This window comes from Macrobrachium rosenbergii, chromosome 5 (assembly GCF_040412425.1).
Source record: "Macrobrachium rosenbergii isolate ZJJX-2024 chromosome 5, ASM4041242v1, whole genome shotgun sequence".
NCBI lineage: Eukaryota > Metazoa > Arthropoda > Malacostraca > Decapoda > Palaemonidae > Macrobrachium > Macrobrachium rosenbergii.
Genome location: NC_089745.1, coordinates 24,993,382 through 25,008,965, shown reverse-complemented (window position 1 = coordinate 25,008,965; position 15,584 = coordinate 24,993,382). Strand labels below are relative to the sequence as shown.

Sequence of the window (15,584 nt, the reverse complement as noted above, 5' to 3'; positions counted from 1 at the left end):
CCGAAGGATTAGATTAAAATACTAGGTCCAGGCCCGAGGCAAAGCGCTAGGACCCAATAGATCATTTGGTACAATAATGAATGAATTAAAACGAAATTAAAAACTACATATAGGCACAACCTCTCTTACTGAAACACATACATACAATAAATACATTTACTCAAGACTTCCTTACATACATACTAAAAAAGGTACATTAAAATTCGGAATTGAGTGGGAGTCAAAATTTTGTTTTCTCGAATGTGCCATGTTAGTCGAGCATTTACCATTTTTTCTAGTAATTTGCATAGACAACTAGTTTAAGAAACTAATCTGTAACTGTTTCCATTACTGGGATCCTTTCCAAGTTTGGGATATGGAATAATTATGGCTTTATGCCATTCATCAGGAAATAAATTTCGGAGCCATAAATGTTTATAAAACTATAGTAAGTATGACTCTGCCAGAGGTGCTAAGTGGCAGATCATTTCAAAATAAATATTACCTCCAGGGGCAGATTTATTGCTGTTCAACAGAACAAATTACAACTCCTTCATATTAAATTTTCTATTATAATATATAGCTTCTATGGTTTATTGTTGTTTATGAAAGTTCATGGTGAAGACTTGGACATAGCGTTAAATACAAAGAAACAGGAGCAAATCAAATTTCGCCAGAAATTCTGTCCAAATTCTGCAGGTCTGCATATAAAAAATGTCACATTTTTCAATGTTTCAATTTCAATCCTCTATTTCCCAAAAAAGGAATACTAGTGTTGTTTATGCACGTTGATGATGAAGACTTAGGCATAGAATGAAATGAAAAAGACTGGAGGAAATACAATTGCACCAAAAATTCGGTCCAAATTCTGCAGGTCTGCGTATGGGAAAAATGTCAGATTTTTTATTGCTTCAATTTTAGTATTTCTGAAATAAATAGAAACTACAGCAAATTAAATTTCGCCAAAAAATTCAGTCCAAATTCTTAAGGGCCTCATACGAAAAGAAAAAAAAAAGGTTTTCAAATGTTTCAATTTCAGTTCCCTATGTCACCAAAATGAAGATTGGTCTTGTTTATGAACGTTGATGATGAAGATTCAGATACAGAATGATGAAATAAAAACAAAACTGGCACAAATCAAATTTCACCAAAAATTCTGTCCAAATTCTGCAGGTCGACATAAGGAAATGATGTCAAAGTTTTGACCGTTTCAATTTCAGTTCTCTCTGTCCCAAAATTAAGATTAGTGTTCTTTAAGAACGCTGATAATGAAGACTCGGCCATAAAGAGAAATAAAAAGAAACTAGAGCAAATCAAATTTCACCAGAAATTGTCCAAATTCTGCAGGTCCACTTATGGAAAATATGTCAAATTTTTTAACGTTTCAATTTCAGTTCTCTATACCCGAAAAAGAAGATTGATGTTGTTTATGAACGCTGATGATGAAGACTCGGCCATAGAATAAAAAAAAAAAACTCTAGGAAATCAACATTCACCAAAAATTACAGCCAAATTCTGCAGGTCATCCCATGGAAAAAATGTCAAATTTTTCAACATTTCAATTTCAGTTTTTATGTCCCTAAAATGAAGATTAGTGTTGTTTATGAACGTTGACGATTAAGACTCAGCAACAGAGAGAATTAAAAACAAATTGGAGCAAATCAAATTTCACCATAATTCATGTCCAAATTCTACAGGAAATCCTACGGAAAAAGTGTCAAATTTTCGTCGTTTATATTTCAGCTCTCAATGTCCCAAAAATGAAGATTAGTGTTGCTTATGAACATTGATGATGAAGACTTTGCAATACAATAAAATAAAAAAAAATTGGAGCAAATCAAATTTCACCAGAATTTATCCAAATTCTGCAGGGTCACATAGGGAAAAATGTCAAATTTTTCAACATTTCAATTTCAGGTCTCTATGTCCTCAAATGAAGATAACTGTTGTTTATGAATGTTGATGATGAAGACTCGGCAATAGAGTGAAATGAAAAGAAGTTGGAATGAAATAAAAAGAAGTTGGAGCAAATTAAATTTCACCAGGAATTATGTCTAAATTCGTCAGGTCTGCGCAAAGAAAAAATTCAACTTTTACAACATTTCAATTTCATTCTCTATGTCCCAAAAATGAAAATTAGTGTTGTTTATGAACGTTGATGATGAAGCATCACCAATAGAAGGAAATTTAAAGAAATTGGAGCAAATCAAATTTCACCAGAAATTCTGTCCAGATGTTGTAGGTCCGTGTGTGGAAAAAATATCAAATTTTTAAACGTTTCAATTTCAGCTCTCTATATCCCCAAAATGAAGATTTGTGTCATTTATGAAATTTCATGATGAAGACTCAACCATAGAGTGAAATAAAAAGAAATTGGAGGAAATCAAATTGCACCATATATTCTGTCCAGATTCTGCAGGTCTGCGTGTGGAAAAAATGTCAAATTTTTCAATGTTTCAATTTCAGCTCTATATATCCCCAAAATGAAGATTAGTGTTCTTTGTGAACGTAGATGATGAAGACTCATCCATAGAGTAAAATTAAAAGAAATTTGAGGAGATCAAATTTCACCAGAAATTCTCTACAAATTCTGCAGGTCCGCGTATGGAAAAAATGTCAAATTTTTCAACATTTCAATTTCAGTTCTCTATGTCCCCAAAATGAAGATTAGTGTGTGTTATGAACGTTGATGATCAAGACTCGATCATAGAGTAAAATAAAAAGAAATTGCAGAAAATCAAATTTCACTGGAAATTCTTTCCAGATTTTGCAGGTCCGCATATGGAAAAAATGGAAAAAATGGAAAAAATTTCAAATTTTGCAAAGTTTCACTTTCAGCTCTCTATATCTCCAAATTGAAGATTATTGTTGTTTATGAATGTTGATGAAGACGAGGCCTTAGAATGAAATAAAAAGGAATTGGAGGAAATTAAATTTCACCAGAAATTCTGTCCAAATTCTGCAAGTCTGCATATGAAAAAAATGTAAAATTTTGTAATGTTTCAATTTCAGTTCTCTATGCCCCCAAAATGAAGATTAGTGATGTTTATGAACATTAATGATGAAGACTCGGCCATAGTGAAATAAAAAGAAATTGGAAGAAATTAAATTTAACCAGAAATACTATCCAGATTTTGCAGGTCTGTGTATGGAAAAAAGGTCAAATTTTGCGACATTTCAATTTCAGATCTCTATATCCCAAAAATGAAGATTAGTGTTCCTTATGAACATTGATGATGAAGACTCGACCTTAGAGTGAAATAAAAAGAAATAGGAGGAAATCAAACATCACCAGAAATTCTATCCAAATTCTGCAGGGAAAAAAGGTCAGATTTTGCAACATTTCAATTTCATCTCTCTATGTCCCAAAATTGAAGATTAGTGTTGTTTATGAACGTTGATGATGACGAATCAGCCATGGAGTAAAATAAAAAGAAATTGGAGGAAATCAAATTTCACCAGAAATTCTCTCCATATTCTGTAGGTCCACATTTGGAAAAATATCAAAATTTGCAAAGTTTCACTTTCAGCTCTCTATGTCCCCAAAATGAAGATTAGTGCTGTTTATGAATGTTGATGATGAAAACTCGACCACAGAATAAAATAAAAAGAAATTGGAGGAAATCAAATTTCACCAGAAATTCTATCAAACATCTAGAGGTCCGCGTATGAAAAAAATGTCAGATTTTTAAACATTTCAATTTCAGCTCTCTATATCCCCAAAATGAAGATTAGTGTTGTTTATGAGCGTTGATGATGAAGACTCGGCTATAGTGTGAAATAAAAAGAAATTGGAGGATATCAAATTTCACCAGAAATTCTGTCCAAATTCTGCAGGTCCGCATATGGAAATGTAAAAATTTTCAATGTTTCAATTCCAGCTCTCTATATCCCCAAAATGAAGATTAGTGCTGTAAGTGAACATTGATGATGAAGACTCGTCCATAGAATGAAATAAAAAGAAATTGGAGGATTTCAAATTTCATCAGAAATTCTATCCAAATTCTGTAGGTCCGTGTATGGAAAAATGTCAAATTGTTCAACACTTCATTTTCAGCTCTCTATATCCCCAAACTTTACAACGTTTCAATTTTAGCTCTCTTTATCCCCAAAATAAATATGTGTCATTTATGAACGCTAATGATGAAGACTCAACCAGAGAATGAAATAAAAATAAACTGGAGGAAATTAAATTTCACCACAAATTCTGTCCAGATTTTGCAGGTACGCATATGGAAAAAATGTCAAATTTTGCAGCATTTCACTTTTAGCCATCTATATCCCCAAAAAAATTAGTGTTCTTTGTGAACGCTGATGATGAAGACTCGTCTATAGAATAGTGTCAAATATAAAGAAATTTGAGGAAATCAAATTCCACCAGAAATTCTCTCCAAATTCTGCAGGTCTGCGTATGGAAAAAATTTCAAATTTTTCAATGCTTCAATTTCTGTTCTCTGTCCCCAAAATGAAGATTATTGTGTGTTATGAACGTTGTTGATGAAGACTCGACCATAGAATGAAATAAAAAGAAATTGAAGGAAATCAAATTTCACCAGAAATTCTCTACAAATTCTGCAGGTCTGCGTATGGAAAAAATGTCAAATTTTGTAACGTTTCAATTTCAGGTCTCTATATCCCCAAAATGAAGATTTGTGTCATTTATGAACATAGATGATGAAGACTTGACCACAGAGTGAAATAAAAAGAAATGGGAGGAAATTAAATTTCACGAGAAATTCTGTCCAGATTTTGCAGGTCCGTGTATGGAAAAAAGGTCAAATTTTGCAACGTTTCAATTTCAGCTCTCTGTATCCCCAAAATGAAAATTAGTGTTGTTTATGAATGTTGCTAATAAAGACTCGGCCACAGAGTGAAATAAAAAGAATTTTGAGGAAATCAAATTTCACCAAAAATTTTGTCCAAATTCTGCAGGGCCGCGCATATGGGAAAAATGTCGAATTTTGCAACGTTTCAATTTCAGATCTCTATATCCCCAAAATGAAAATTAGTGTTGTTTATGAAGGTTGATGATGAAGACTCTGATATAGTGTGAAATAAAAATAAATTGAAGAAAATCAAATTTCACCAGAAATTCTGTCCAAATTCAGCAGGTCCCGTATATGGAAAAAATGTCAAATTTTTCAACGTTTCAATTTCAGCTCTCTGTATCCCCAAAATGAAGATTAGTGTTGTTTGTGAATGATGATGATGAAGAACCGTTCATAGAGTGAAATAAAAAGAAATTGGAGGAAATCAAATTCTACCAGAAATCCTCTCCAAATTCTGCAATTCTGCAGGTCTGCATATGGAAAAAATGTCAAATTTTTCTGTGTTTCAATTTCAGTTCTCTATGTCCCCAAAATGAAGATTAGTGTGTTATGAACGTTGATGATGAAGACTTCACCATAGAGTGAAATAAAAAGAAATGGGAGGAAATCAAATTTCACCAGAAATTCTGTCCAGATTTTGCAGGTCCGCGTATAGAAAAAATGTCAAATTTTTCAACGTTTCAATTTCAGCTCTCTATATCCCCAAATTGAAGATTAGTGTTGCTTATGAACATTGATGATGAACACTTGACCATAGAATGAAATAAAAAGAAATTGGAGGAAATTAAATTTCACAAGAAATTCTGTCCAAATTCTGCAGGTATGCGTATGGAAAAAATGTCAACTTTTGCAATGTGTCGATTTCAGCTCTCTATGTCCCCAAAATGAAGATTAGTGTTGCTTATGAAAGTTAATGAAGACGACTCGGCCATAGAGTGAAATAAGAAATTTGAAGAAATTAAATTTCACCAGAAATCCTCTCCAAATTCTGCAGGTATGCGTATGGAAAAAATGTCGAATTTTGCAATGTTTCAATTTGAGCACTCTACGTCCCCAAAATGAAGATTAGTGTTGTATATGAACGTTGATGATGAAGACTCGAACATAGAATGAAATAAAATGAAATTAGAGGAAATCATTTTTAAGCAGAAAATCTCTCCAAATTCTGCAGGTCCACATATGGAAAAAATGTCAAACTTTGCAATGTTTCAATTTCAGATCTCTATATTCCCAAAATGAAGATTATTGTTGTTTATGAACGATGATGATGAAGACTCTGACATAGTGTGAAATAAACAGAAATTGGGGGAAATCCAATTTCACCAGAAATTCTGTCCAAATTCAACAGGTCCGTGTATGGAAAAAATGTCAAATTTTTCAAAGTTTCAATTCCAGCTCTCTACATCCCTAAAATGAAGATTAGTGTGCTTTGTGAACGTTGATGATAAAGACTCGTCCATAGAATGAAATAAAAAGAAGTTGGAGGAAATCAAATTCCACCAGAAATTCTCTCCAAATTTTGCAGGTCCGCATATGGAAAAAATGTCAAATTTTGCAATGTTTCAATTTCAGCTCTCTATATCCTCAAAATGAAGATTAGTGTGTTGCTTATGAACGTTGATGATGAAGATGTGGCCATAGAGTGAAATAAAAAGAAATTTGAAAAAATTATATTTCACCAGAAATTTTGTACAAATTCTGCAGGTCCGCACATGGAAAAAATGTCAAATTTTGCAATGTTTCAATTTCAGTTCTTGTTGTCCCCAAGAACATTAGAGTTATTTATGAATGTTGATGATGAAGACTCGACCATAGAGTGAAATAAAAAGAAATTTGAGGAACTCAAATTCCACAAGAAATTCTGTCCAAATTCTGCAGGTCTGCGTATGGAAAAAATGTCAAATTTTGCAACATTCAAATTTCAGCTCTCTATATCCCCAAAATGAAGATTAGTGTTGTTTATGAACGTTGATGATGAAGACTCAGCCATAGAGTTAATTAAAAAGAAATGAGGAAATTAAATTTCACCAGAATTCCTGTCCAAATTCTGCAGTTCTGCATATGGAAAAAAATGTTAAATTTTGCAATGTTTCAATTTCAGCTCTCTATATCCCCAAAATGAAGAGTAGTGTTGTTTATGAACGTTGATGAAGATGACTCTGCCATAGAGTGAAATAAAAAGAAATTGGAGGAAATTAAATTTCACCAGAAATTCTCTCTAAATTCTACAGGTCCGCGTATGGATAAAGCATCAAATTTTGCAACATTTCAATTTCAGCTCTCTATATCTCTCAAATAAAGATTAGTGTTGTTTATGAATGTTGGTGATTAAGACTTGGCCACAGAGTGAAATAAAAAGAAATTTCAGGAAATTAAATTTCACCAGAAATTCTCTTTAAATCCTGTAGGTCCGCATATGGAAAGAATGTCGAATTTTACAATGTTTAAATTTCAGCTCTCTATACCCCCAAAATGAAGATTAGTGTTGTTTATGAACATTGATGATGAAGACTCGGCCATAGAGTGAAATAAAAAGAAATTTGAGGAAATTCAATTTCACCAGAAATTCTCTCTAAATCCTGTAGGTCTGCATACGGAAAGAATGTCGAATTTTACAATGTTTCAATTTCAGCTCTCTATACCCCCAAAATGAAGATTAGTGTTGTTTATGAACATAGATGATGAAGACTCGGCCATAGAGTGAAATAAAAAGAAATTTGAGGAAATTAAATTTCAACAGAAATTCGCTGTAAATTCTGCAGGTCCACGTATGGAAAATAAGTCAAATTTTGCAACGCTTATAATTCAGTTCTTCTTGTCCCCAAAATGAAAATTAGAGTTGGTTATGAACGTTGATGATGAAGACTCGACTATAGAGTGAAATAAAAAGAAATTGGAGGAAATCAAATTTCACAAGAAATTCTGTCCAAATTCACCAAGCCCAGGTATGGAGAAAATGTCAGATTTTGCAACGTTTCAATTTCAGTTCTCTATATCCCCAAAATGAAGATTAGTGTTATTTATGAACGTTGATGATGAAGGCTCGGCCATAGAGCGAAATAAAAAGAAATGGGAGGAAATCAAATTTCACCAGAAATTCTAAATTCTACAGGTCCGCGTATGGAAAAAAAAAGGTAAAATTTTGCAACGTTTCAATTTCAGCTCTCTATATCCCCAAAAATGAAGATTAGTGTTCCTTATGAATATTGATGAAGACTTGGCCATAGAGGGAAATAAAAAGAAATTGGAGGAAATTAAATTTCACCAGAAATTCTCTCTAAATTCTGCAGATCTGCATATGGAAAAAATGTCAAATTTTGCAACGTTTCAATTTTACCTCTCTATATCCCCAAAATGAAAATTAATGTTCCTTATGAAAGTTGATGACGAAGACTCGGCCATAGAGTGAAATGAAAAGAAATTTGAGGAAATTAAATTTCACCAAAAGTTCTGTCCAAATTCTGCAGTTCTACGTATGGAAAGAATGTCAAATTTTGCAACATTTCAATTTCAGCTCTCTATATCCCTAAAATGAAGATTAGTGTTGTTTATGAACGTTGATGATGAAGACTCGGCCATAGAGTGAAATAGAAATTTGAGGAAATTAAATTTCACCAGAAATTCTCTCTAAATTCTGCAGGTCTGCGTATGGAAAGAATGTCAAATTTTGCAATGTTTCAATTTCAGCTCTCTATACCCCCAAAACGAAGATTTGCGTTGTTTATGAACGTTGATGATGAAGACTCTACCATAGAATGAAATAAAGAGAAATTAAAGGGAATCAAATTTCACCAAAAAATCTCTTCAAATTACGCAGGTCCACATATGGAAAAATGTCAAATTCTGCAACTTTTCAATATCGAATCTCTATATCCAAAAAATGAAGATTAGTGTTGTTTGTGAACGTTGATGATGAAGACTCAGCTATAGAGTGAAATAAAAAGAAATTGGAGGAAATCAAATTTCACCAGAAATTCTGTCCAAATTCTGCAGGTCCACGTATGGAAAAAATTTCGCATTTCAAATTTTTCAGTGTTTGTTTGTGAATTTGAGTTCTCTATAAAAGTCCCCAAAATGAAATTCGATTTGTCAAATTTTTCAGTGAAGATTATGAACGTTGATGATGAAGACCGACCATAGAGTGAAATAAAAAGAAATTTGAGGAAATCAAATTCCACCAGAAATTCTGTCTAGATTTTGCAGGTCCGCTTATGGAAAACAAGTCAAATTTTTCGATGTATCAATTTCAGCTCTCTACGTCTCCAAAATCAGGATTAGTGTTGCTTATGAACGCTGATGATAAAGACTTGACCATAGAATGAAATAAAAAGAAATTGGAGGAAATCAAATTTCACCAGAAATCCTGTCCAAATTCTGCAGGTCCACGTATGGAAAAAAAAGTCAAATTTTGCAACATTTCAATTTCAGCTCTATATATACCCAAAATGAAGGTTAGTGTTGTTTAGGAACGTTGATGATGAAGACTCGACAATAGAGTGAAATAAAAAGAAATTGGAGGAAATTAAATTTCACAAGAAATTCTGTGTAAAGTCTGCAGGTCCGCATATGGGAAAAAAGGTCAAATTTTGCAACATTAATTTCAGGCCGTCATGTCCCCAAATTGAAGATTAGTGTTGTTTATTAACGTTGATGATGACGACTCAGCCATAGAGTGAAGTAAAAAGAAATTGAGGAAACCCAAATTCACCAGAAATTCTGTCCAAATTCTGCAGGTCCGCATATGGAAAATATGTCAAATTTTTCAACGTTTCAATTTTAACTCTTTATATACCCAAAATGAAGATTAGTGTCGTTTGTGAATGTTGATGATCAAGACTCATCCATAGAGTGAAATAAAAAGAAATTTGAAGAAATTAAATTCCACCAGAAATTCTCTCCAAGTTCTGCAGGTCCGCGTATGGAAAAAATGTAGAATTTTTCAATTTCAGCTCTCTACATCCCCAAAATGAAGATGTGTTTTTTATGAATGTTGATGATATGATGAAGACTCAACCATAGAGTGAAATAAAAAGAAATTGGAGGAAATCAAATTTCACCAGAAATTCTCTCCAAATTCTGCAGGTCCGCATATGGAAGAAATGTCAAATTTTTCAACATTTCAATTTCAGCTCTCTATATCCCCAAAATGAAGATTAGTGTTGTTTGTGAACGTTGATGATGAAGACTCAACCATAGAGTGGTATAAAAAGAAATTTGAGGAAATGAAATTCCACCAGAAATTCTGTCCAGATTCTGCAGGTCTGCATATGGAAAAAATGTCGAATTTTTCAACATTTCAATTTCAGCTCTCTACATCCCCAAAATGAAGATCAGTGTTGTTTATGAATGTTGATGATGAAGACTCGACCATAGAGTGAAATAAAAAAAATTGGAGGAAATCAAATTTCACCAAAAAATCTCTCTGAATTATGCAGGTCCGCGTATGGAAAAATGTCAAATTCTGCAACTTTTCAATATCGGATCTCTATATCTCCAAAATGAAGATTAGTGTTGTTTATGAATGTTGATGATGAAGACTCTGATATAGTGTGAAATAAGAAGAAATTGGAGGAAATCAAATTTCACCAGAAATTCTCTCCAAATTCTGCAGGTCCGTGTATGGAAAAAAGTAACATTTTTCAAAATTTTAATTTCAGCTCTCTATATCCCCAAAATAAAGATTAATGTTGTTTATGAATGTTGATGATTAAGACTCGACCATAGAATGAAATAAAAAGAAATTGGAGGAAACCAAATTTCACCAGAAATTCTGCCCCAATTCCACGTACGGAAAAAATGTCAAATTTTTCAACGTTTTAATGAGATCTCTATATCCCCATAATGAAGATTAGTGTTGTTTATGAAAGTTGATGATGAAGACTAGACCATAGAGCGAAATGCATATTACAACAAACTCTTACCTTAAAAGTTCTTATCGATCAAATATTCAAAATATAATCAAAGATTATTCAAAAGCAAACCAACATAAAACTGAGTTTATAACAATCTGTCTTCCTCCTATTGAAACTGGCAACAGAAGTAGACTGACTGGTTACGAGTATCTGTACCTAATGATCCCCAGGTGGGGGGTTGGGGAAGTTGAGGGATAAAAACTAGACATTCAAAGAAAACCAACTGTTCTTGTTTTTCTTTTGTAATATGTTGAACTCCCTCTGGAGCAGAAGTAAAAGCTATATAATGGAGAGGTAAAGTTCATTTAAAAAAATCTCATCTTAGGAATTTATTTTATATATATATATATATATATATATATATAATATTCAATATTTTATAAGTATTATATAATTAAAACATAATTAAAACAAGTTAAATTTCACATCTAGAAGTTTCTAACTGTATTTTCTGATTATAAGATGGTTACAATTACATACACCAATGCTAGCTTGACTTTTACATCAATAAAACACTGTAACCAACTAAAAATCCTATGAGTATTCACTTGCTTCTTCCTAAAAGGAAATTTGCAGAGAAGCTCAAGTGGAGAGAAAAATGAGCCAAATCAACAAGGGATGAACAAAATGTTCATCACCATATGAAAGTAAAAATAATCTCACCTGTTTATAAATTCACTAAGACTTCTTTGTTTTGGCTTATGATAAGGTAATGCAAAATTAGATTCACGAACCATACGCTGAGATTCACTATGGATGGTCCTCGCATTATTTTCCCTGTCTTTGTAAGCTGGACGTTGTTCCTGATAATAAAAGGGGGTATGTTTTTATGATAAAAATTACTAAGACATTTGGCATAAAAATAAACCTATCAGAAAGCACAAAAAAAAAAAAAAAAAAAAATCTTCTAATCAACAAGCAACAAAATTAGACATTTTCTAGAGCATAAAATTATGACTATACCATCCAACACATGTAACTCATCAAAATTAATGTGAATTGTATGCGAGCCTTGAAGAACTGTGTGACTCACATTATCTGAAAATGAAGGATAGTCTTTCCAGACAACCACCTATACATAAATATTTTTTTTTGCAAGGCTTGATTCAAACACCCAACCAAGGTTGGGTAATATAAGCCACTGGTCCATGTGAACAAGCCATGCAAACCCCTCTGCGTGCTATCCTGAAGGATTGTTATGAGAAGAGTTCAAGTGATTACCTGTTACCATGGTCATCCAACCATCAAGTAGCAAGGAAAACACCCCGAACTTGTTGCTGTCCATAAAACCGGTCCGTAGACCTGAAAAACAAGGAGCAAACAAGCACATAAAGGATCATCATACTACTTTTCTCAGACAAAGAGAATTTGACTCAAGGCAAGTTCCAAAGTTTAGAGAGACGTGACGAGGAAAACCTAGAGTCTAAGGGAATGGTACTCAGTACCAGCCATGACCAAGGATATCAATAATTGCCATTGCCCTGCCCTACCCTGAAGGGAAAGGCACTCAGAAAGAAGCTTAATAAGCCTTCTAAAGAGGGCCAGACTTCCCCCACCCCACTTGCAACCATAGTCAGAGCATATGTGAAGTTCAGAAGAATGAAGTAGATGATGATAAAAAAAGGGAAGGAGAATGCCTCTATCTCCTTCCATAACTGTCAAAACTCACCTTGTCTGCAGAGCTGTCAAGAATCACAAAGACTAAGCCGGAGAAATCAGAGGACTAAGGCTACATAGTCTAATTTTTATTAATATAAAGGAAGGCCGTGGTAGCACGATTACTTTCAATAAGGTAAACCTTATCACCACGGAAAATCTAAGTGTGCTAAATCTACTGTACCTGAAAGGTATATATACCAATAGGTATCAGGGAAAATGATACAGCTACTGTGTAACTACCAGCTGTTACATGTACAATCAAAACAGTACCCATAATGGGAAAGAAAAAAACCATACTTAATTCCTTGCAACAAAGCTTATTTGACTGATGCATTTCAAAAACTGCAATATAAACAAAGTACAAAACCATAAAAGGAGAAGGAATACTCAAGTTTAATCGACAAAAGTTTGAACAACAAAAGTCGGGCAGAGAGCTGTGAACGATGTATGACCTCATTATGGTCAGAAGCTAAGTGGAGCGCAGACTGACAGGTGGGCAGGCCTTCCCCCTGCCTCTCAGTTATTAACATCTTGTCAGTAAGTTTGAATGGCCATTCAAGCTTATGTTTATAAGCTAAATCCCAATGTAAAGAACAAAGGTTTGTAATTTTGTGGGAACAACTCTTAACCGCATTTCTTTCTCGCAGCTAATTGGTAACATTTACCTGTAAACTCAAGTTTTCTTATATAAAGAATGAAATATCTAAGCAGTTTGTTACTCAATGTTGGGCTAACATAAGGAATGGATTATATGAAAATATATGGCTTTTAAAACTCAATATCTGTACAAAAATTAAAAAGCAGTCTTACACTGTAACAAAGTACATGCATAACAATGAATTTTGCACTTGTAAAAAAAAGGTGAAACTAAAATAAATTTTGACCTAACTATCAATACAAATGCTGACTCAAGTAAGAATTCAAGCTGTCTGCCTACTTCTGCAAATTCAGTATCATGAAGCTAACAGTACTTGAAGTTTTCATGAAATAAGAAAATGCCCACCTTTTTATTTTTATTATAAGACTTCTCTTCATTGTCAAAACGTTCTACGCTCTCAGGTTTGTGCTCTTCTTCGTCAGACATCTCTGCATCATAAAGGTCTGAATTATACTGATAAACAGGCTGAAAAAGGAAAATATAAAATGGTTGATTGTGCTACTGGTTTTCAGAATTGTCAATTTAAAATAACTGACATATCTTAATAATGCAGCAAGTTACCTTCCAATATTGCAACCACCAGTGATAAACTCTATGTATATCATACCTTAGCTGGTGAGGGACTCCCAGGACCCTTAGAAGGTGAACCTTTTTGAGTGCCATGATCTGAATCGTCATCTTCACTATCAACCACTGGCTTCTGATATATTCGCTTTTTAAAGATATGACTATCTCCTTCTTCATCACTAAAAATCATTACTGACGGTTTTGTTGAATTTATTGTCAATCCATCACCTTCACCATTCTCTTCATCATCTGATAAGATAGCAGCAGTCTTCCTTCTTGCAGCAATGACTCTACTGTTCACATCATCCTCACTGTCATCCGAGTGATTAACTTCATGTGAAACACATGAGAGGGAAATCTTGTTTGAGTCAGTATTTCCCTCATTTTGAAGATGATGTTCATCAACTGACACCGACGCAATTCCAGGTTGTTCAATCAGTCCCTCTAGCTTTTGGGACACAAATATGCCTTCATCTTCTGAACTATGTCCAGCCAATGAACCTTTAACTTTGTTGACAATAGGATCTACAAAACCTACTACATTAACATCTACATCCATAGTAACTGGTGTCAATTGTCAATTGATCTGTACAATGCTGTTCTGGTATCTCTACTCTGGAAAAAAAAAAAAAAAAAAAAAATTATTTCAATTTTCATTTTATAACAATACCTCAGTATCAATTCCAACTTAGTTGAGGAAATGGAATGGAACATAAAATTTAGGCCAGAGGCCAAGCGCAGGGACGTTTGAGGTTATTAAGCGCTAAAAAGGTAAATTGAGGGTAAAATGGTATTGAAGGAGGAAAAGTACTGTAGAGTAAAAGGAATGAAAAGGGTTGCAGATAGGGGTCAAAAGGACGCTGCAAAGAACCTTAAGTAATGCCTTCAGTGCACTGCATGAGGTGAACTAATGGAATAGCCACCCTAAGGGGTTAGTTGAGGAAAGGTTATGACTTCACTAATAAATGAATTGCAGTTCAAGAAAGGGCAATAAATAAAAAATCCTGAAAAGGGAAAATATGACCTGGTCTAGGCCAAAGTAACAGGGAAAAATCAGAATGAAGATTGGCTTTTTAATCAAATAATTTTCAATAATAATAAAAAAAAAATAATATAGATACTTAAGATTTATTTTTAAAAAATACCTCTCCATTATACAGGTTTTATTTCCACGTCAGCAGGAGTTTGACAAATTGAAACAAAAAACGAGACCTCTAGGTTTTCTATGAATATCCTCCTCCTATCCATCTACTTCCCCCACCCACAACCAGGGGACTAATAGGTAAGGAGGTCAATTTATATAATGCAGAGGTAAGTATTTAAAAAATAAATCTTAAATTAAGTACAGTATTTATATTTTTTAAATAACCTTTACACACTATATTCTTAAGTCAACCATTTATTTCCTTTTTTAAGGGTAATGTATTAAGCTAACTCTCTCTCTCTCTCTCTCTCCGTAATAATTCATAAATAATATAACTTGACATTTCAAGTAAAGACAATCTCTCTCTCTCGTTATTCTCTGTCTCCGTAATAATTGATAAATAATTTCACTCTCTTAAGTAAGGACAACCCTTGAACCAGGCGGTTCTTTACCGTTTGTGTTGGTCCTCTCTCTCTCTCTCTCGTTCATATTTATCGCTCACACATTTTTACAACTTATTAATTCTCTGTACATCTTTACCTGTACAGTAGATAGTTTAAATTGATCTAATTTGACCTGTATCATCTGCGAAGTGTAAATGCGCTAGTGTTGCAAATACGTTCTAAAACATAGAGACATAATAACTAATAGTTGTATTAGTCAAAACACTGTTTGTTCATGAAAAAGCATTCCAGAACAAAGAGAAAGAGACGCAGAATAAAGAAGCTGTTAAAAAGAGGTTGAGACAATTCTAAAAATAGATCGGTTGGAAGGAGAGAGAGAGAGAGAGAGAGAGAGAGAGAGAGAGAGAGAGAGAGAGAGAGAGAGAGAGAGAG

At 33.5% G+C, this 15,584-nt stretch overlaps 1 protein-coding gene across 10 annotated transcripts in view; it reads right to left on the bottom strand.

Annotated features, from left to right (window-relative positions):
* The window catches only part of LOC136838612 (claspin-like), a 134,383-nt gene that overhangs the window by 109,312 nt on the left and 9,487 nt on the right, over positions 1–15,584 (bottom strand). For all 10 annotated transcript variants that reach the window (XM_067103865.1, XM_067103871.1, XM_067103863.1 and 7 more), the window contains exons 2-4: positions 13,645–14,219; positions 13,383–13,502; positions 11,384–11,523 (exon numbers count right to left, since the gene is read on the bottom strand). In XM_067103865.1, coding sequence (XP_066959966.1) covers positions 11,384–11,523; positions 13,383–13,502; positions 13,645–14,163 — 779 coding nt within the window. In that variant the 5' untranslated portion in view covers positions 14,164–14,219. The remainder of the gene's footprint in view (positions 1–11,383; positions 11,524–13,382; positions 13,503–13,644; positions 14,220–15,584) is intronic.